Source organism: Candoia aspera, chromosome 2 (genome assembly GCF_035149785.1).
Source record: "Candoia aspera isolate rCanAsp1 chromosome 2, rCanAsp1.hap2, whole genome shotgun sequence".
Lineage (NCBI taxonomy): Eukaryota > Metazoa > Chordata > Lepidosauria > Squamata > Boidae > Candoia > Candoia aspera.
Window position 1 is genome coordinate 1024813 of NC_086154.1, and position 22588 is coordinate 1047400.

Sequence of the window (22588 nt, forward strand, 5' to 3'; positions counted from 1 at the left end):
TCATTTTGGGGGCAAAGGGCTCCATTGCCACCTTTCAGCCCCACTGCCAGATGTGGGGAGATGGATTATGGGATGGAGGGCAATCACCCCTTCCTCCCCTTGTCTTCAAGTCTCTTCTTTGCTCCTGGCTTGTATTTCAGGTATGGGGAACCTTCTGGGAAGCCAAGGAGGAATCCTTCAAGGCGAGGACAGACCCTGTTCCATCTCTCAAAAGAGCCATCCCTTCCGGAGATCTCCCAGGAGCATCAAATACGGCATGCCTCATCTGGTCAGTTTTCCTCCTTGAGGCTGGGAGAATAGTTTGGAAGAAGAAATGAAATGGATCTGTCCAAGTATCAGAGTAAGGAATAGTGTTAATGTTAAAAACATGGATCCACATGTAAACCTGGCCAGCAAAGAATCCATGCCACCTAAAATATTACTTTTAAAAAAAGGCAAGATATAAATTATAGTGAACACTAAATTTACCAGACTGTGATACAACCAAATTTCTGTGAAGATTCATTGTAATTGTTAAGAAGACATCATCATTCAACATGCTCTCCAATTTAATGGACCATCAGGAATAACCACCCTTCAATTGGTCCATTAAATTAAGGATTCATTTGTAAATAAATGAATGAAAGGGAAATAATTCATCATAAGGGCGAATAAAGGCAATATTTTTAATTAGATTGCTAGAGTCTTACGAATTAGGATGCAAGTGTATTTCCCAGAACTTTTCACCAGCCAATGACCTGTTCTTGTAACCTTGTTAATTAGACATAGTTACTTTGGGCAAGTGATAGGCAGGCCTCCCCCAGCTTCTGCCTTCCAACTGCAACCCCCACCATCCTGCAACCTTGACCATGTGGTAGTCCAATCAGTCTGGAGGGCATCTTAAAATTGCATTAAATCATAACCTCTTTTAGAAGGCTTTTAATCAAATTGGTAGATATTAGCATATTTGGTGGTATATGTTGATTGAATGAAAAGTTACACAATGGCACTGGATAATTGAAGAGCACAACACCTCCACCAACACAAGCTGGACAAACCACAGTATATAAACAGAGAGCAAGGCCCACTCCCTCTTCGCACTGAAGATGTTTATTTAATTTTTATCCTGCCCTTACTATTTTTATAAATAACTCAAGGTGGCAAACATACCTCATACTCCTTCCTCCTCCTATTTTCCCCACAACAGCAACCCTGTGAAGTGAGTTGGGCTGTTAGAGGGAGACTGGCCCAGGGTCACCCAGCCAGCTCTCATGCCTCAGGCGGGACTAGAACTCACAGACTCCTGGTTTCTAGGCCAGCACCTTCACCGCTAGACCAAACTGGCTCTCCTAGTCCGGCAATGAAACATCTGCAAGAAGAAAACAAGGCTCAGAGAGCACCAAAGACTGCATAGCTTTATTCTTCTTTTTCCCAGGACACAGGGACTCTAGGGGTCATCTAATCCCACCTCCTCCACAGGGCAGGATTCACAAGAGCAGTGTTCCTCAATCTTGACAACTTCAAATTGCATGGACTTCAACTTCCAGAATTCTGGGAGTTCAAGTCTACACATCTGAAAGTTGCCAAGGTTGAAAAACATCGCACTAGAGCTTCTCTGAAGACCTCCAGCAAAGTTCCGGTGGCCGTCTGTTTCGCTGGCTGACCGACAGGAAGATCCTCCTGGTGTTTAGCCTAAACCTCCTTTGTTGTAATTTTAGTCCATCGGCTCCTCTTCTTCTTCACCTTTCCAGCTCAGATAAGTTGGAGTGGGGATGCCCCATCAGATATCTGAAGGTTGGCATCACAGCTCCCCTCCATTCTCTTGTTATATCCAAAAAACAGCTCCCAATGTATGGATCCCATCTTCACAAGTGCGTGTTTAAAGAGCAATAGTCAACATGGATGCCTAATCTCTCCTTGAGAGGATCACTATATTCGCCCAGCCTGTGTGTGTGTTTTTAATGTTGCATAGCATCTGTTGTCTTCTGTTTTTTTATCTTAAAAATTTCAAATTACTACATTCAGAAACAACTTAAAGAAAAGTCTGATGAGCAGCGGAATGGTGGAAGCTCTTTTCAGGAGCGGGAGAGACCAGGTTTCCGCAGCGGCGTTAAAGTTTGTGCTAGAACAAATCTTAATCCTCATCAAGAACACTATTTTATTCTCCATTTGGTGAGTCTACAGAGTCCTACAATTGTGGAGTTGGAAGAGAACACCAGGGTCATCTAATCCAACCCTTTGCCATCCAGCCTCTTCAGAAACACCTCTAGGGTGGAGGAGCCACAACCTCCATAGGGAGACAGTTCCACTGTTGGGCAGATCCTCGTTTAGTGACTGCCTCATTTCGCGACCAACAGCGATGAAGAAGTAACTTTGTGACCAGTCCTCGCATTTTCAACCTTCACAGGTCTGTAAAGCGAAGCAAAGCGAAGCAAAGCAAAGCAAAGCAAAGCAAAGCAAAGCAAAACGAGGATTACATGCATTTAAATGAAATCTAGCTAGCTGCAACATACATGGCTCTTTTGTGACTTCCTGATGCATTTTTTGGATGTAAGCATCCACAACTTACTGCTTTAGGATTTCATAGACTTGTGAACATGTCTTTGTTTATAATTCATCCTCATTTCAGTAAAATGTCAAGCTGATTTTCTATGTGGTCTAGCTCTGGATTATTATTATTATTATTATTTTTAAATCATGCTTGATTGGGAAAACTAACAATACAATTCTTAATTTGCATTGAATGGCCATTGCAATTTAACTCGTTAATTGTACCAGAAAAAGGGTAGCTGGAATGTTTCTCCATACTGCCTACTATTCCAACTGGGGAATTCTGGGAGTTGAAGTCCACGCATCTTAACATTGCTGAGGTTGAGGAACACTGGTCTAAACTGTTAGATTCCTGCCCCCAATACCAGCCCTTAGCTTTTGTACTTCAGAGTCAGCCAGATCTGGAAAAAATGCTTGGGATGGGAGACCACCAGAAAGCCAAAATCTCTACTAAATTGCGAAGGTCCTGAAAGCCACTTCTGTGGCTGCCAAGACAGTTGCAGGGATGTGACTGTTGGCTCACCAGGAATGAGTGCCACTTTTAATAATACGTACTTGACACGCTGCACTTTGCAGTTTTTCCCCTTGCATCAACACAAGGGTTATGATGGTCTGTCAGTCTCCGTCGCTCCTTGTCCCTCCCACTAGAGCCAGGAAGCAGATATCCAGAGGACAGCAAAGCGCCAAGGTTGGGCATCATTTGCGGCCTTGCAGCGCTCGCCGGGATTTCTGCAGCCCAGATGCGGCCTCCCCACATCACGTTTCCTCTCCCGCCGGCGCTTCCCACGGACAGCCGTGGCGGCGCCCGAGAGCCCTTGCGGAGCAGGCAGGCATTGCAGAAAACGCCCGCTAGGGGGCTCCCCGCGCCAAACCCGAGGAACGGGCAGCCCCCCAGCTTCAGCGGGGGGCTGCGCATGCGCTCGACAACTCGCCAGCACCTGCGGAACCAAAGCCGTGGCGCGGGGCGCTGTTGCAACCCTGCGCAACTCCGGGCCCTTTCAAAAGCACCCGAGTCATTTTTCGGTAATTTTCCGTGCGACCCCATCCCCCTCCTTGGCAGCTCGGCCTCGCCAGCACGGAGCGCCGTTGATTCGCGCAGCATTTTCCCGCGGGGCGGAGCGGAAGACCCCCGATGCTTCCACCGGCCCGACGCCGCTGCCCCTCGCAGCCCGCGCGCGCCAGGATTGATCCGGGCGAGGCCGGCCGCAGTTAGGCGACGCGACCGAGACCGCCCCCTTTGGGGGAGGAAGGGCTAACACCGGCGGGCTGCCGCCTCCGCCCGCCCCCCTAGGGGAGGGTCACGTGGCCTGCGGAGCCTCGCCCCCACTCCCGGGGAAGGCTGGGGAGGGCCAGCTGGGCGTGCGCGCCCCACCCGCGAGGCTCGGGCAACGCTGGGCGGGGGGCCGGCAAAAGCCCCCGGCCGCACGCCGCGTCCCGCGCTCGCCCACCGGCTTGCAGGGGCCGCGCGGCAGGGAGGCCCGGCGGGCGGGCGGGCGCGTCCGTTCAGCGGCGGTCTGACCGGGGTTGCGCTGCTCTGGCGGACCACTAGAGGGCGCCGCCGAGCCCGGTGCGTTAGGCTGCCCTCCGACGGCCGTCGGGGCGCCGCGGGCTCTCGGGCCCCTCGGGCCGCCTGCTGCTGCGGCGCTGTGCTAGGCGCGGGCCCGGCGGAGGGGAGGGGAGGGGAGGGTGGCCGCAGGGCCGGGGCGTTCCCGCCGCCCGGTCGTTCCGCAGAGGGGTTCAGACCGAGGGCTGCCCTCCGAGGCAGGGAAGCCGCGCCCCGCCCGCCCGCCCCGTCTGACTCCCCTCCTCCGCCTTAGACCTGGAGAGGAAGCCCCGGCTGTGCAGGGTCCCCTGCCCAGAAGAGCCGTCTGAGAGCGCCCGTTGCCGCCCGTGCCCTTCTGCCCCGATGGACGGGGGTAGCTTTGGAGATCCGGGCCGTCTCCGGCTCCCTTGCTGGGCAGGGGCAGGGGCAGAGCGGTGGCAGAGGGTGAGGGCAGATTGTGCCGCCCCCGAGGGGGCAGCCGGTGGCTTCCAGGCCGTCCTGGCGGGGAGCCGCGGGGAGTCCCGGGGAGGCGCCAGGGTGAAGGTCCTGGAAGGAGGAGGAGCCCTCACTCGGGAGGCCCAGCGCTTCGGGGGCCAGGGGGCCGAGGGGCCGCGGGGGCTCTGCAGCCGCCTCCACCACCTTTGCCGCCAGTGGCTGCAGCCGGAAAGGAACACCAAGGCCCAGATGCTGGACCTGGTGCTGCTGGAGCAGTTCCTGGCCGTCCTGCCCAGGGAGATGGAGCGCTGGGTGCGGGAGTGCGGAGCCGAGACCAGCTGCCAGGCGGTGGCCCTGGCCGAGGGCTTCCTGCTGAGCCGGGCGGAGGAGCAGAAGGAGCAGGTGAGAGACCTCCGTGTTGTCGGGTTGAAGGGGTGGTAACAAGGGAAAACAACGTTCAGTGCCGTCCTGGACCTTAGGAGAGGAGGAGATTTTTCTCCTGCTTTAGCAAATGGTTCTACTGACCCTTCTGGATTATTGCCCAGGAGATGTGGGAAGCCCAAGTTTTCCTTTAGCATCCTTGACGGTCTTGGTGGGCTGAGGGTGAGTTTTTCCCCCCATCACACTGGTTCTTTCTACTTTTCTCTGGAGTTTCAGGGAGAGGGACCCTCTGTGGAGGTGACCGCAAGCAGGGAATTCTCCAGTCCCCCAGAGGAACTAGTTTTGGGTGGGAGCTTCCAGGAGAGTCAAAGTCAAGAGATCTTACCAGGTAAGAGGGAACGCTTCCTCTGAAGACAAATCCCAACTTTATTTTTCTTTCTCCTTTCACGGTGATGCCTAGAATACCTCTCCCACCTAGTATAATAATTTCATTCGCCCTGCCTGAGTAAGGTGGTGCTCTCCCTTCCCCCAGAATGTATTCTTGGTTTAAATGTCTGTTTTCTCCACGTTTTTCTCCCTCACAGTGGGCAGAACCGTTTCCCTGATGTTCAGTGAAATGTCTCAGTTTTGTGACGGAGCAGAAAGAAAAGCTGAACCTTCAGCTCAGGTACAGAAAAGATCAGGCTCAGTCGAGCCTACCTTGGAAGACACAGAGTATCGTAGAAATACGGAGTTGGAAAAGACCGCCGAGGTCATCAGTTCAACCCACTGCAATGTGCAGGAAAACCAGTGAGGCCATTCTTGAGAGGTGGTCATCCATCCTGATACTCTGGCTCCCCTCAGTCTTTCCCCCCCTAGACTGGACATCCAAGTGCCTTCAGCCTCTCCTAAGGCATGTTCTCTAGTCCCTGTATTGCTTTGGCCACCCTCCTCTGAACATGCTTTCACCTGTCAAGATCCTTCTGGAATTGTTGTGCCCTGAAATGTTGCCGAAATAAAATAGGAGAAAACCCTACAGATACACTCCTAAGAGGTTCGTGGGGAGAGTCATGTTCGTTTGTTTACTGACATTCTGTAAGACTCTCCTATCCTCTTTTTGAACAGACCACCGTGTTGTTGTTTTCAACCTTGCACAACACCTTCAGTAGGAATAGCACAGGAAGACCAGCGCTAAAGCTGAAGAACTCATAACCATAAACCGCTTTTAGGATATTCCAATGCAAAACAGGATCTAGCAATCTTCTGCCTGGCCAGAATGCCTTTGAGAATGATAGAAGAAGCTTCTCTTTCTTAGCTCCCAGCCAGGAACCAAGAGGTTCCTGACCCCAAGCAGTTTCTGTGGAATCCCAAGAATCAGGAATTGGGCCGGGTTAGATCTGCTTTGACAGCCAGGGTGATGCAGGTGATAATGAAGGTTTTGGACTAAGAATGGGGAGACCCAGGTTCTAGTCCTTCCTCGGCCGCTGAAATTCCCTGGGTGACTTTGGGCCTGTCACTCTCTCCTGGCCTGGCTTACCTCGCTGGGTTGGAAGGGAGTGGTACATATGCTGCTTTGAGCTCCTGAATGGAAGGCAGGATATAAATCTAATCAATATGATCGATGGCAATTTGTTCAATCCTGGATGTGACCATCCAGCAGTTCCATGAAGTAAGTTGTTTGTTTGTTTATATATCAAATTATATGGCCACCCATCTCATGAAAAGTAACTCTGGGTGGTGTACAACGAAGTTAAAAAACAGTAAACATATTTTTAAAATGGTGATTAAAAAAAATAATTAAAAATCACAAGGCTGAGAGAGAACAGTACGTGTTAACAACAATAATAGAGCCACCTCAAGATCTCACAAAAGTTGTTGAATTTGGGTAGGATGGGGCCCTCAGGGGATATCACAGGCCATTGACTAATGGTCAGTCAAGAATTCCCCACATTTTCCTTCTCTAACTGTGAGCAAGGACTGGAGGCCCCCAATTGTGTTGTGTCCAAGGTCCTTTTGCCAATTGATCCAGAAGGATGGTGTGGTTACTTTCACTGAATGGTGTTGAAAGTCCTGCAGCATCAGTTAAGTTGCTAATAAGTTGTGGATTCTGCCCATTTTCTCCTCTTACGTCCTGCAGAAAATGCCAGCTGGATATCTCTTGGACATCCTTCCTGACCTGTCTATAAGTAGGGGACCTTCTCTTTTTTCAGGGTCCTGTTTCCTTTGAGGAGGTGGCTGTGTATTTCACTGAGGAAGAGTGGGGCCTTCTGGATTCCAACCAGAAGGCCCTCCATGGGGAAGTCATGCTGGAGAATGCTAGAAGTGTGGCCTCTCTGGGTAAGGGAGCTTCTGTGTTCTGGGTTCGGGTTCAGATAGTTGAGAAAAAATATTTTCTAGTCAGAAGTAATTATTCTCTCTTGCTTCTTCCAAGAAGTGCCCAAACCACAGTTTGTCTCCTGGCTGGAAGGAGAAGATCCGTTCTTCTGGAATTCTGAAGAAGGTAAGAGATCAGCAGGAGCCTGCTCAGTGTTTTGGGGAGAAAGTGCCTCGGGGAATCTGTCAGATGGCCTTTAATATTGTCAAGAGAAACAGATCCATTACTTTCAGGCAGAACTAAGTTTTACCTGATGATTCTGCCTGTTCCCTCAAATGCATTAATTTCCTGGCACATCAGTGGCAGAACGGCTGCCCATCTGGTAGAGCTGTTCCTGTCACGTACCCTCCTGGTTGTGGGTGTGGTTGTCTTATTTGTTCTCAAAACCCTTTAACCTTGGCAGATCTCTAATGGATCCATTTGGCTTATCCCTTTTCCGGGGATTTATGGATCCCAATACCTATCCTCTGATTCCCTCCTCTTTCTGCGACGCAGGCTGCAAGGAGGTGATCCTGCAGTGCCATGCTTTTGATTGGCAGTTCCGCCACTCGCTCATTCCAGTTTCGTGGTGTTTAAAGATTCGTGACATCTACCCAGCAGGCACTCACAGCATTCGCTAGTATCCCATTTGGGGGGAAGGTGCTTGAAAGGCCAATGGCTATAAACTGAGATTCTCTTGGAGAAGACGGGTTGTTGTCCAACTCAGTTTTACAGGCAACATGGGGGGAATGGGGCTCATTTCGTCCAGATGAATGTATGTTGGTGTCACAACATGTATTTATGTATTCGTTGTCTGACCACCGGTCTGAATTCAGATGTGGCTTGTTGCATCTAAATGGAAGCTGCTAAAATGGAGATTTTACTCTGTTGGGCTATTTCAGTCTTACAAAAATAAATTCAGAGTAAATCCTTGCCCGTAATCGTACTGGGCTACTGGTGAGTCGGTTTGCATTTGGAACCAGTGAGGAATTCGCTTTACATTCTGTTTCAGCGATTCATTCTCACGCAATATGGATTTGCAGATTCGCTTTGATTGGACCTGCAGTCATCTCGGCATGTTTTTTGCCAGCCGTTCTTCTCACTGGGCAAATTTAGACCGATGGCTGGCAGGCAACTTTTTTTCAGTTGGGCCTTAATTTTATTGCAGTTTTTTCCCTTCTGTCCCCATGCCGTACACATTTCCTCATTACATCGTATTTTGAAAACTGTGTGTTGTAGGAAAGGGGGGGGGGAAATGCGTCTTTACTAAAATCAAGTGAAAATTGGACCTAAAAAGGTTGTCTGAACTGGTAGCATATTCAAAAGCCATCCTACATTTCACGGCAGAGGAGACAACATTCCATAGGTCCCACATGTTGGAATGGGCCGCCCCCTGGAGGTATGGTGGGCCTCGCAGTGGTTTTGGTTGTGACAGTTATTTTATTTCAGTGGTCCATGATGGGACCCCTGGCTGTTCTCCTGCTTTTTATGCATTTCTTTGTTGCTGTGCGCAGCCCAGAGTTATATAATTGTGTAGGATGCAAACCCTGTGAAGTAGCAAACCAACAAAACACCTAGGAAAGCTGCAGGGAGCTTGGAAATGCAGAAATATAGATGCAGGTAAGGGGGCTTCTTCTCTAATGATCCTCTCTATTTCTGCTTTAAATCTCTATTTTTTTTTTCTCTCCAGGTGATGGGCAGAACAGTGGGAAGTACGTGGAACCCCCTCTGATGTTCTTCGACCATAATTTGCTTCCGAGTTCGTACACAGGGGAGAAACCCTACAAATGCTTAGAATGTGGAAAGAGCTTCAGTATGAGCAGCCACCTGCTTTCTCATCAGAGGACCCATGCAGGAAAAAAGTCGTATAAATGCCTGGAGTGCGGAAAGAGCTTCACGCAGAACTTCAGCCTCACGGTCCATCAAAGGACTCACACGGGGGAAAAACCCTATGAGTGTGTCGACTGTGGAAAGTGCTTCAGCCGCAGCCAGCATCTCCTTCAGCACAGAAGCATCCATACAGGGGAGAAACCGTTTCAGTGCGCCGACTGTGGAAAATGCTTCAGCCGCAGCCAGCATCTTGCCCAGCATCGAAGTATCCACACGGGAGAGAAACCGTACAAATGCACAGAGTGTGGGAGACGCTTCAGCAACAGCGGAAGCCTCAATACGCACCAGAGGACCCACACCGGAGAGAAGCCCTACAAATGCCTGGAGTGTGGGAAGAGCTTCAGCAAGAGCAGTAACCTTACGGCCCATAAACGGATCCACACCGGGGAGAAGCCCTATCAATGTCTGGAGTGTGGGAAGAGCTTCAGCAAGAGAGGTAACCTGTATAAGCATCAAACGATCCACACGGGGGAAAAACCCTACACGTGCGTGGAATGCGGAAAGAGCTTCCGGATGAGCGGTAACTTTTATAAGCATCAGAGGATCCACACAGGAGAGAAACCCTATGAATGCCTGGAGTGCAGAAAGCGCTTTGCTCTTAGGCATCAGTTGACTTCACATCAAAGGACTCATGCCGATGAGAAACCGTTTCAGTGCTTAGTGTGTGGAAAGGACTTTAAATACAGTGAGCAGCTTACTCAGCATGAAAGCGCCCACACGGCGTCCAGCCAAGATGGAGACTTGGCTGGAGAAACTTCAGCTCACTTTGAGAGCTCCTATTTCTCTTTGTATCCCGACAATTGTTTGATCTCCTTTATTTGGTCCGGAAACCGGTGATTGTTGTCTCTTTCAGGGTCTGGGGCAGTTTGTGAATAATCTAATCCAAGAGACGTAATGGAAGAACAGAGAGACTTTGTGGTCCTCTCTGCCAGCAACATCTGGGGTGGAAACTCAGGTTATACTTGAAAAACAATTATAGCTTCAATCAATTTTTTCCCAATAATTGGCTGATACATTTGTATTGTAAAGAATGAGGCAGAGAATGGGATCGGTCAACTGGAAGCCATCCAGAACAGAACTGCAGAATGCAATTATGTTCTGTGATTGACTTGGGATCTCATCCGGGGGCTTCCAGAAAGCTCTTTTTTTATGACAAATGTGTTAGACGAAACATCAGCTCAGACATAAGTAAGAATTTGAAAGGATTCATCTTCCCATAGATGTTCATGGGTGGAGCCAGGGGCGTCACCCTCATCAATGTTGTCATGCAAATGATGTATGTGACATCAGTGTGGCTTCTACTGTTGCCTGTTCACCTCCCCCTGTTGTGTTTGACGGATTATTATAGACTTCCTTACGATATCTTTCAAGGATCTGAGGTCTGCTCAAGATAACAGGAAGGCTTAAATGGGATCTGTCCAAAATCTTAGGATGACACCAAGCAGGTGGTTGGTAATTGGCAGACTTTTTCAAACGACACACTGTTGGTGAAGGAGAAGAATCCGAAATATTTGATTCTCATTCCTGCAACATTCACCATCCAACAATCTCAGATCTTTCTTCCAGTTGTGGAAGGTTTTATTGTCTACTTGGGTTGAAACCTCTTTGGGAGAGGTTTACTCTTAGATCTGCCCTGAACCTGGCATCAGTTCATAATAAAATGTCAACGCGCTTTTTCCTGGTCGCTTAACCAGACCCCTCCCTCCGTCGATGAGTCTTTGGAATATCTCAAAAGTTACTCCGACTCGCTGTGCTTTATTGTAGTCTTGTTATTTCTAAAGTGGTGTGATCTCTTTTGTAGAGTTTTCTGTGATTGCAGACGCACAATTTATGCTTGTTTCTTTTTTATTGCGGTTTCTTTTTAAACAGGCATTTTATTGCAGCGGTGAAATAATTTTGCCGCCTTTCTGTGTTTAGTAGGAGGCTGTGTATGAAGAGGTCGCGAAGAATGTAGTCCGTGTCAGGGAAATAAGGGTTTTAAAAACTTTTTTCATCCTTTGGCTCTGTTCCCATAATGCCTACAACTGTTTATTATTTTTAAAGTTAGAGGCTGGCTGACTCCCAGACAAATCTGGGAGACCTACACTTTGAAAAAGATAGAAAACAACAGGAAGGAAAATATCATGTACGTCCAGACAGGCCACACCCCGCATGTACCACGAAAAACGCAACCAAGTATTCTCTTGCGGTCTGTGGGTTCCCTACCGCGTGTTGGCAGTTTGTAATCACAAATGACTTGGTCTGCACAGTCAGAGCCATTCCAGCTGTTCTCCCGGCTGCTGCAAAGGGGGGAGGGAGCTTCTGCTTCCTGACCCCCTTCCTTTTTTCATCCAAACGGTTAAATTTTAAAGAAAAAGTCCATATGGCTTGATTCGGGATGGATCTGCCATGGACACGTTCAGGGAATTACCTGCTTCCTGCCCGTATCTACTTGTTTTGCTTTGTTTTTTTTACATCACCTGAGTGCAGCTGAGGATGTGTCTGAAAACCAAAACAGAGATAGAGACAGCATGCCTAGAGAAGCCCCGTTTTTGCAGCATCTCCAGGACTTCGCCTTGATTTTAGAATATTAAGTAACCTCAAAACCACTGGTTGATTGGATGGAGTTAGTTTAACCCAGGGATGTGCAAAACAAAACATTTTAGTCTGTGGTGGTGTTTATTCGTTTAGTCGCTTCCGACTCTTCGTGACTTCATGGACCAGCCCACGCCAGAGCTTCCTGTCGGTCGTCATCACCCCCAGCTCCCCCAGGGACGAGTCTGTCACCTCTAGAATATCATCCATCCACCTTGCCCTTGGTCGGCCCCTCTTCCTTTTGCCTTCCACTCTCCCTAGCACCAGCATTTTCTCCAGGCTGTCCTGTCTCCTCATTATGTGGCCAAAGTATTTCAGTTTTGCCTTTAATATCATTCCCTCAAGTGAGCAGTCTGGCCTTATTTCCTGGAGTATGGACTGGTTTGATCTTCTTGCAGTCCAAGGCACTCTCAGGATTTTCCTCCACACCACAGTTCCAAAGCATCTATCTTCCTTCTCTGAGCCTTCCTTATGGTCCAGCTCTCGCAGCCATATGTTACTACGGGAAACACCATTGCTTTAACTATGCGGACCTTTGTTGTCAGTGTGATGTCTCTGCTCTTGACTATGTTACCGAGATTTGTCATTGCTCTTCTCCCAAGGATTAAAAGTCGTCTGATTTCCTGACTGCAGTCAGCATCTGCAGTAATCTTTGCACCTAGAAATACGAAGTCTTTCACTGCTTCTACGTCTTCTCCCTCCATTTGCCAGTTATCAATCAAGCTGGTTGCCATAATCTTGGGTTTTTTGAGGTTTAACTGCAAGCCAAGTATGCAGATGATACCACTTTGATGGCTGAAAGTGAAGAGGAACTGAGGAGCCTTATGATGAAGGTAAAAGAAGAAAGTGCAAAAGCTGGCTTGCAGCTAACCTCAAAAAAAACAGATTATGGCAACCAGCTTGATTGATAACTGGCAAATGGAGGGAGAAAATGTAGAAGCAGTGAAAGACTTCGTATTTCTAGGTGCAAAGATTACTGCAGATGCTGACTGCAGTCAGGAAATCAGAAGACGTTTAATCCTTGGGAGGAGAGCAATGACAAATCTGGGTAACATAGTCAAGAGCAGAGACATCACACTGACAACAAAGGTCCGCATAGTTTAAGCAATGGTGTTCCCCGTAGTAACATATGGCTGCGAGAGCTGGACCATAAGGAAGGCTGAGCGAAGGAAGATCGATGAACTGTGGTGTTGGAGGAAAATTCTGAGAGTGCCTTGGACTGCCAGAAGATCAAACCAGGAAATAAAGCCAGACTGCTTACTTGAGGGAATGATATTAAAGGCAAAACTGAAATACTTTGGCCACATAATGAGAAGACAGGACACCCTGGAGAAGATGCTGATGCTGGGGAGAGTGGAGGGCAAAAGGAAGAGGGGCCGACCAAGGGCAAGGTGGATGGATGATATTCTAGAGGTGACAGACTTGTTCCTGGGGGAGCTGGGGGTGTTGACGACCGACAGGAAGCTCTGGCGTGGACTGGTCCATGAAGTCACAAAGAGTCGGAAGCAACTAAACGAATAAACAACAACCTGAAAGCCAGCTTTTGCACTTTCTTCTTTCACCATCATAAGGCTCCTCAGTTCCTCTTTGCTTTCAGCCATCAAAGTGGTGTCATCTGCATATCTGAGATGGTTAATGTTTCTTCCAGCGATTTTAACTCCAGCCTTGGATTCCTCAAACCCAGCATGTCGCATGATGTGTTCTGCGTACAAGTTGAATAGGTAGGGTGAGAGTATACAGCCCTGCCGTACTCCTTTCCCAATCTTAAACCAGTCCGTTGTTCCGTGGTCTGTTCTTACTGTTGCTACTTGGTCGTTATACAGATTCTTCAGGAGGCATACAAGATGACTTGGTATCCCCATACCACTAAGAACTTGCCACAATTTGTGATGGTCCACACAGTCAAAGGCTTTAGAATAGTCAATAAAACAGAAATAGATGTTTTTCTGAAACTCCCTGGCTTTTTCCATTATCCAGCGGATATTGGCAATTTGGTCCCTAGTTCCTCTGCCTTTTCTAAACCTAGCTTGTACATCTGGCAATTCTCGCTCCATGAATTGCTGAAGTCTACCTTGCAGGATCTTGAGCATTACCTTACTGGCATGTGAAATGAGAGCCACTATTCGATAGTTTGAACATTCTTTAGTGTTTCCCGTTTTTGGTGTTGGGATATAAGTTGATTTTTTCCAGTCTGATGGCCATTGTGTTTTCCAAATTTGCTGGCATATGGCATGCATCACCCTGACAGCATCATCTCGGAAGATTTTGAACAGTTCAGCTGGGATGCCGTTGTCTCCTGCTGCCTTGTTATTAGGGTCTTTCCTAATCTCTTTAGTCTGATCCTAAATTGTGCAAGAAGAAGTTCGTGATCTGTACCACAGTCAGCTCCAGGTCTTGTTTTTACCGACTGTATAGATGTCCACCACCTTTGGCTGCAAAGGATGTAGTCAATCTGATTTCGGTGTTGTCCATCTGGTGAAGTCCATGTATAAAGCCGTCTCTTTGGTTGTTGGAAGAGAGTGTTTGTTATGCAGGGTGAGTTGTCTTGGCAAAATTCTATCAGCCTATGTCCTGCTTCGTTTTGTTCTCCCAGGCCATGCTTACCTGTAATTCCAGGTGTCATTTGACTGCCCACCTTAGCATTCCAGTCGCCTGTGATGAAAATAACATCTCTTTTAGGTGTGTTGACCAGTAGGTGCTGCAGATCCTCATAGAACTGCTCTACTTCAGCTTCGTATATTTGGATCACTGTGATGTTAGATGGCTTGCCCTGAATTCGAATTGAGATCATTGTCATTTTTTGGATTGTATCCAAGCACTGCTTTAGCCACTTTACTATTAATTAGGAAGGCTACTCCATTTCTTCTGTGGTCCTCTTGTCCACAGTAGTAGATCTGGTGGTCATTTGACGTGAAGTGGCCCATTCCAGTCCATTTCAGTTCACTGACACCCAAAATGTCTATCTTTAATCTTGACATCTCACCAATAACGACATCCAGTTTGCCCTGGCTCACAGATCTTACATTCCAGGTTCCAATGGTGTGTTGATACTTGTTGATTAGTTGATTAGTCTGTACTGTATACAAAACAAAATAGGTTTGTTTCGTTCTGAATGCCAACTGAAATGCAACTCTGGTCAAAAGATGTTCATGGTGGACTAAGAGAGGAAAAGCCATGGAAATCAGGGAAGTTGAGGGAGGAAAGATGCTGGGAAGATCATGTGGGATAAGCTGTGCTGTAAGGGGACAGAGAGAGGATGGTGAGGACAACCTTATCCTATTCAGCCCATGAAATTGCTCCAGCATTCCTTGAATTTTGTTCAGACCAAACTTAGAACAATCACTTTATTTCTGTTGAACCAAGGCCAACCCACAGGACTTGGAGAACACAATGGTTTGTTTCAGGTTCAAAACCAAATATATTTTCTGCTTTTGGTCAGTCCCTAATTTAACCTAAATGAGACTGAGTCTTTTTAGGGCTAAATCTAATCTGACTCAATTTTAAGTGTACGTTGTAGAGATGGGGTTTCTTTTATTTTTTAATTTTCTTTGCCTCTATCTCTCTGTCTTTTGATGAATAGTTATGCCCTTATATTTTTTTTTCAGCTGGAGTTCCTGAAGAGTCCCATTATTGTTTTTTGTTCTTAATATTTATCGTAATTATTTATGGTAGTTTCATTTGTAATAAGATGTTGAAAGAATTATAGTTGCCTTTTAAATGTTGACAAACATTAGCTAAGCTGAAAAAGGGGGAGGGTCAACTGACATTGCCTTTTTCCAGGAGATTTACATTCTTTCAGTGGCAAATAGATTTTATTAAATGTCAAGGTTAGAATGTATTTATTTGAGGTAAGAAAGAGGTGCTGGTATTTTAATTAGGACGTCCTTTAATCTGTTTGTTGATCAAGATTTACCCAATGAAGTAGGTTGCTGTTTGATAACCCAGTCTTTGATTGGAAAAGTGGAAGGAGAGAGGACAACCAGGACAACTTGATTACAGCAACAGTGAATATGCCACCGAGACACCTAAAAGTTGAAGAAATTTCATCATGGAGAAAATCTATGTGGCCACGAAGAGTCAACATAGATTTGTGGCACATAATCTTTGATTGGTACATCACTTCAGGACGTGTGTGGTCCAGCTCGGGGTGTTTCAAGCAAGTAGATAGCCGGTTTCAACATCTGTATACTGTGATAGTTGACCATACTATAATTAAAGAAGATTCGATTCCAATTTTGGATGCCTTTCTAGATTGCCATACCACTAAACACACCATCTAAGTTACCAAAACTGTTTTCTAGAAACACTAAAATTCTTCTGGATTTAATGTCCTTTCAGTGTGAATGTGTGTTTCTTTCTTCAGTAAAGTGAACTGCACTTGTTACGATTATTTTTTAATGTGCTTTTCTGCTTACCTGTGTACTGTTAATATGTGTGCAATGAATTTCACGAATTGCCCCAAGAGTTCATTTAAATCAGAGACTGGCACAAAACTTCCACTGAGAAACAGATGGTTGGTTAGGGCACCAGAAGGCAGTCAAAGAAAAGTGGGATGTAGTTACGCAATTTAAAGTATCAATATGATTGGATATAGTGGCATCAATCGAAGCGAACCCTAACCCTATAGTGGCATCATTTGCTTGGATATACATGTTAATGAGGTATGGGTAATGAGGTAATGAGAGTGATGCTACAATGACAATGAGTCAGATGAAGGCTGTGTTCTTTGAATAAGAGTTGCCGTTGATGTGTTACCTTCCCAGGCGTTACCTCTCAGGGGCCTGTTCCCATCTCCTGGTGCCCCTGTCTACATTCTTGGTCTAAATGCTTATAGCTGAGCTGACGTTCATTTTTCCCTGGGAAAGTAAGTATGGAAAAGGGGTAGTTTACATGTCTTGTTTAACACCATTTTTTTTCCTACTACACATGATTACTGTCAGATCTTAATTTAGTAGACACATCAAGGATGCGATCACTTTTTTCCGTTCTTTTTGCTTTCAGTAATATCCAAAAGGAAAGTCTTGCTAGATTGGGACAGCTGCTCATCTAGGGCCATTTCCTGTGACTCATGAAGGCAAACAAGAAGGTGACCATTTTTCCCAAGTTGCTGATATTTCAGGGATATTTTTAAATCAAGGAGAAAGGAAACAGCAGACAAGTAACCATTGCTAGCCCAGTCCCCATTCAAGGATCTGATTTGATCAAGTGTATTAATTTTAAAAAGCATTAATAACTGATTAGAAGTTCTCCAGGCCATCAGCACCTTGGTATCTGCACGCTATAATGGGACACTTCTGTTAACGTGGGATGCTCAGACAGGCCCTAAAATCTTTTCACAGATCTGAAGATCCAAGGCATGCCTGTTTTTTGGCAAATAGCACAGTATCCATACAGGGATAGATCAAGTTTGGGTTTTATTCTGGATCAGGGGTGGGTTGTGCATTTCACAGAAATGCAAGAAGGGTTGAAAGGGGACATGAAGGTCGTCAGCTCCCACCTGCCCGGTTCAGGAATTCAAAATCAAGCATCCCCCACAAATGGTTCTGCAACCTCTATTTGGACACATCCAATGAAAGGGCACTCACCGCCTCTGTGGGTCATTGTCTGCTGTTGAACTGCTTCTGTTAGGAAAATTTTTCTGATACTTAATCAGAATCTGCCTTTCTGTAACTTAGATCCATTATTCTGAGTTCTTCACTCTGCAACAAGCGAGCAGGTCTGGACCTTCTCATTCTTAGGTACTTGAACAGTCCTATTCTGTTCCCCTGCAGTAGGCTTCTCAAGGCTACACATGCCTCCTCTAAGACCACATGTCTAGTCCCTTGATCATCCCCATTCCCTGTCTCTGAATGAGACTGGCCAAACTCAAGATTTGAGCAGTGGGGATGATAAGGACAGCTCTCATATTTGTTTAGCTTTTTGTTTGCTTGTCTTTTGTCTTAATCCCCTCTCTCTGCTCCTGCCCACCCCTCCTTATTTTCAAGATCCTTGTACCAATGGATTTTTTTTGGGGGGGGGGGATGTCCAGCCCTGCTTTCATTCAACACTGCAGAAAGAGAGGAATGGGTGGTGCCCTCTGCAAAACAATTGCATGTCCATTGGTTTCCAGCTCAAAAGGCAAGTGAGCTTGTGCAGGACAATCTGGGGATACTCTCTGGAGTTTGGCCATTCTAACCAGTAGACTCCCTCCTTCTTCTAACTCGTAAATGCTTTGCTGCCTCCACACCTCTGGAACAGTGTCCCCCCAAATATTTGGATGGCTCTCTCCCTCCTGGCCCTCAGATAGTTGGTGAAGACTTGGCTGTCTCACCCAGCCTTGGGGACAGGACTGTTTGGACTGTCCCTCTCAATAAGCAACATTTTCAGTGGTGTTTTTTGGACTATTTGGTTCCTGCTGCACATCTTGTATCTAGTGTGTATTTTCAGTTTTAATATTTGACTAGTATGTATATGTTTTAACCCCCAATTGCACACCACTCAGAGTTGGTTGACAGGAGTGGCCTATAGGCTTCTAAAGAAAGTGAGGAAGCATGCAAGTACAGAGCTTTTCTCCTAGAGTGCAAAAGGCACTAATGGAGCAAGAATAATGACCACAAGAGTGTGGTGCAGAGCATCACTCACCCCAAAAGGGAGCAGCCCAATGGGCATACGTAGGGGTCTCCCTGCAGACTCTTTCAAAGGGTGGAAAGGAAGACGGCATCCCCCCTTGCAAGGAAAATCCCTCAGGATTGCACCTCCAATGTCCACCATTCAGGGGATGCAAAAAGGCAGGAGCCCACATGGCATTTTGGTGCCATTACTCCAAAGCACAGGCCACAGGGGACGTCTGCACCCACCCGAGGCATCTCAGAGGGAGCGTCAGTGTGGAGGACCAGCCCTCCATTCATGAAGGTGCTTCATGAAAGCTGTGGGCTCAGTCCACCCAAAAACTCTGTTCTTAGCATCATCCTGACCCAGCTCTGTAAATGCTTCTTGGATGGAGCACGTTTCGTCTCTCCTTTAGCAGAGACAAGGTTCAAGGAAGGCCAGAGGAGGAGGGTGATGGTTGATGTGCCCTCCAGTTTGGTCGAATTTTCTTCCCAACATTGACTTCATCCTCCTTCATAAAGCCCAGAGTCTCCCAGGTGCAGAAGAGACCATTGTGGAGGGATTGAACGTCTCTCAGATGGAGAAGTTCCTGCTTTGTCCTTTTCCCTCAGAGAGAACAATGAGGCTGCCCAACTCTGAGGGCCAGGAGTTTCTATCTCCTTCGCATTTATTATCTCTCTTTCCTCAGGAAGAAAGAGAGCTGAGAGACCTGGGTTATAACATAAGAGGTTCATCTTCTGGGAGAGAATGACTAAACGTCTCCCTTGGCAAATTTCACTTCCCTGTTTATTCTGATCCTGTTTCCCGGCTATAAAATCTGGGACCATTGATCGCAAATTTACTTTCAAGGCCTGGTGCCTTTCCTGTGTAGCCCATATCTTGTCAAGCCCTCAGCTGTGAGGTGCCCATTTCAGGGTGTTTTTGAGGCCAAAGACCTCAATCTTTGGTAAAAGGAAATGAAATCCAATGTTTCGCCATCTTAAGGGTTAAATTTGAGTTACTGTATTATCAATGGCTTTGGCACCTATGTGAAATAAGGGAGCCCCCTTCCTGAGGAGGAGCCTCTGATTCCTGAGCCTTTAAGTCCTGAGGTGGTTTTTGTGTCTCAAAACCGTCGCCGAGTCGCCAAGAAACTGGCAGACCTCCAGCGATGGCTCCCAGGAAGCGCCAGGTTGGGGAACGGTCCCTCGGGGGCCCTCCATTTCTGAGGGAGCAGGTGAAAGGAGTCTCCACCCAAAATGAGCATGGAGTCACCAGCAATCATGCCTGACACAAAAGCAAATATTTTTAGCTGAAATGTTACAGGTGCACATTTCAGGATGTTACCTTAAAGGAATCTTCCATTAAAGCACTAAAGGAGAATCTAAATTTGGGAGACATGAGGAGGTGTGATAAATCTGCTATTCAGACATTCCCTAAGAAACATCACACACACAATAATTGAGCCTACATAGATACAACAAACATCAGAGAAACTAAAATCTTAATGCAGAACAGAAATGAAAATTAATCTTATGCATTAGAGCAAATTTTAAATTAAATTAAAAACAAAAATTGAGTTAAAAATTTGAGCAATTTTTACTTCTCCTTCATCTTCTTCTTCCTAGTGTTTTTCCCGTGCTCTGGCAGGGTCCGCTTGTCGGCATATCCGTCTCCATTTAGCTCGGTCCAAGGCATCTTCAGGGGTGTTCACGCATTCCACATCCTCCTAAATGCGGTCCATCCACCGTTTCTTGAGTCTACCACGGGGCCGCTGGCCACCAGGGTCCAGGCGCATGGCTGTTCCCGCCACCGAGTCTTCTTTGCCTTGTATGACGTGTCCATACCATCTGAGCCTTCCTTCCCAGTTTTGCCATGATTGGCTTCTCTTTCATAATGTAATCATAACCTGAACCAATATGAGGGAATGTATACCTGGCCTTGGGAACAGGGAAGGGATGAATGAATGAAACATTAAGGGGGAAGTTTCAGAAAAAATTCCTGTCTGAGAAAAAAAGAAAGCATGAGAAAGCAATGCAAAACAATCCCACCCTGATTTTATTTGGCATAAGATATAATAGAGAGAACTCTGACAGTTTTTCAAGAATCTGTTATCAAACTACAACAATAAAGACGATTCCAGAAATCCTGCTGTTCCTGTTTCTTGACTTTGCCTACCATGAAGTGCTGACACACAGATATCTCATGATCTCAAGTATTCCTGGATTCCTCCCCCCAATGATCCCAGAGGATTCTAGTCTGATAATTTGAAGGGATCTCCTGGATCTCCAAAGCTGCTGACGCTGGGAGGATCAGACCTGTGGGAAGAGTTGGGGTTCCCCATCAGGGTCCTTTTCCATGAGGATGGAGCCCCCTCTTTGCTCCCTCCAGCATAGAAAGACTTCACCAGTATCTGTCATTCCTCCTTCCTTCTCTGCAAGGCTCAGGCAGGGTGGGGAGCAAAGGGGGCTCCAGCTGGAGAGAGCAGAGGCCAATTCCAGATCCACAGGTCCCTGCACCCCCTCCTAAGCCTTGTTTGCTTGCTCGCAAGTTTCCAGGGCAGAAACACCCCTCCTGCAGCTCCAGCCTTCCCCTCCTCCTGGGACCCCCCAAGCCCCTAAGCAAGGGAGCGGGAGGGCTTCCCTAAAGCAGCCCCTCCCCTCTCTGGTCTGCAGGCTGGGAGTTTTCCCCTGCCATCTTTAGGAGGGTCTCCAGATAAGCCTCCACATAGACCCATCAGGCTAATCCCCTTTGTGGCGTGCAGCGCTGTCCCTGCTGATTCTTACTCAAGGCACCGAATGGCCCTCTTTGCACCTTAGGAGATACAGTCCACTTGCAGTTACCTCTCTTTGCATCGTCACTCGAAGGGTTAAAGGGAGAGAGTGTTCCTGCCTAGAGAGGTAAAACTCTGGCAAGGACCCTCGCTTCTGCCCAACCTGTCCCCACCTCTGAGGGACGCACCCTGGAGAAGGGCCGCTTCCCTGCGCATGCTCATTTGGCTTCCGAAGGCGCAGTTGCTTTGCAGAGGGCACCCCCTGGTGGCTTTTTCCTGCAGCACCTTTGAGAGTCCAGAAGCATAAAAATTGGGCGTGTGGGGTGAAAGAGAGAATTAATAGAAGAGTGTGGGGGGTGGGAGTGGGGGGTGAAAGAGATAATTAATACAAGAGTGTGGGGGGTGGGAGTGTGGGGTGAAAGACAGAATTAATACCACCACCACCACCACCCAGTCCTGCTGTTTTGCCTCATCATGGCGGAGGGTGTTCCTGGGAGGGACGACCGAATAACATCAGGAGTATACGCCAAGAGTCCGTACTCTCAGCAGGGTCACCCAAGGCGAGGAGGCCACCCCAGCTGCCCACGGACAGGCACCGCCATTGGGCAGCACCAATACAGCAAGCTGTTGGAGGCAGAAGATCACTTCAGTGACAATGGCGGAGGCATCAATTCATGCTGCGCAGGAGGAGACCAGGGAAAGGATCAGAATACCGCAAGCCTCTTTGGTGCTGGCAGAGACGCCTGAGAATGCCATGGATAGCCAAGAAAACAAACCAGGGGGTCATCGAACCAACCCAGCCACAGTTCTCAGTCAAGACGCAAACGACCAGGCTCAAATTACACCCCCCCCCCGGACGCTCTGTGTGAAGAGCCACTCTCTGGGAAAGGCTCTGGGGTGGGGAAAGGTGGAGGGCAAGAGGAGAAGGGGATGCCCAGCAGCCCGGGGGAGGCGCTCCCTGGGGGCGCCCTCGGGAGGCTGAAAGGACAGATGGGGGACCGGTTACCTTAGAGAAAACCTATCTAGATGGTCGCTGGGTGTCAGAAACGACTTGATGGCACATAACGAAACAGGAAAATGTAGACCCCAGAATAACTTGTTTTTCCAACAGCGCAAAAATCCCGTCAAACTCCTGAAAGGGCCGTTCTCATTATTCTCAATATTGCTACTCTACTCTTCCTTCCTTTTTAAAGTGGAGCCTTTTCACGTTTGACAAATGCGCGAACAATGTAGCAGCGACCGCGTCAGAAAGCAGAAAGAAGGAAAAGCTCGTTCCGCCCCCACTCGGGGAGCCAAAACCGCCGTGCCCAAATGCCGCGATCGGTGGGATACGGGGGGAGGCTCCTCTAATCACGACGGTTACCTTCCGCTGGGGGGAAAGAGTCGCACGGTCACTCCCGCAGAAAGTGAAGCAGCGGGAGGATTTGCCGCCCCCCCCGCCTCCTTCCCGGGTGCCAAGAGGCCGTCTCCCGCGTCCCCATCGGCAACGCGGCGCCCCCCGCACTGCCAAGCTGCGGGCGGAGGCGCCCGTGGCCAGAAGGACCCGGCAGGAGGCGGTCCTCGC

The 22588-nt window shown here is 47.8% G+C and overlaps 2 protein-coding genes and 2 pseudogenes across 3 annotated transcripts in view; 3 read left to right on the top strand and 1 right to left on the bottom strand.

Moving 5' to 3' along the window:
* Positions 1–22588, top strand: part of LOC134491907 (zinc finger protein 91-like) — a 362387-nt pseudogene that overhangs the window by 256237 nt on the left and 83562 nt on the right.
* Positions 1–22588, bottom strand: part of LOC134492034 (zinc finger protein 208-like) — a 216664-nt pseudogene that overhangs the window by 130158 nt on the left and 63918 nt on the right.
* The window catches only part of LOC134491912 (zinc finger protein 420-like), a 40049-nt gene that overhangs the window by 8472 nt on the left and 8989 nt on the right, over positions 1–22588 (top strand). The gene's annotated exons all lie outside the window — the stretch shown is intronic.
* LOC134491944 (zinc finger protein 436-like) lies at positions 4421–10800 on the top strand. 2 transcript variants are annotated; one of them, XM_063296034.1, is made up of 6 exons: positions 4421–4909; positions 5159–5276; positions 5473–5555; positions 7078–7204; positions 7299–7367; positions 8911–10800. In XM_063296034.1, the coding sequence occupies exons 1-6, from the start codon at positions 4436–4438 to the stop codon at positions 9945–9947; spliced, it is 1908 nt and encodes a 635-aa protein (XP_063152104.1). In that variant the 5' UTR covers positions 4421–4435; the 3' UTR covers positions 9948–10800. The 2 variants fall into 2 exon arrangements, with proteins under 2 accessions (XP_063152104.1, XP_063152105.1); XM_063296035.1 differs by having other exon boundaries at positions 7302–7367.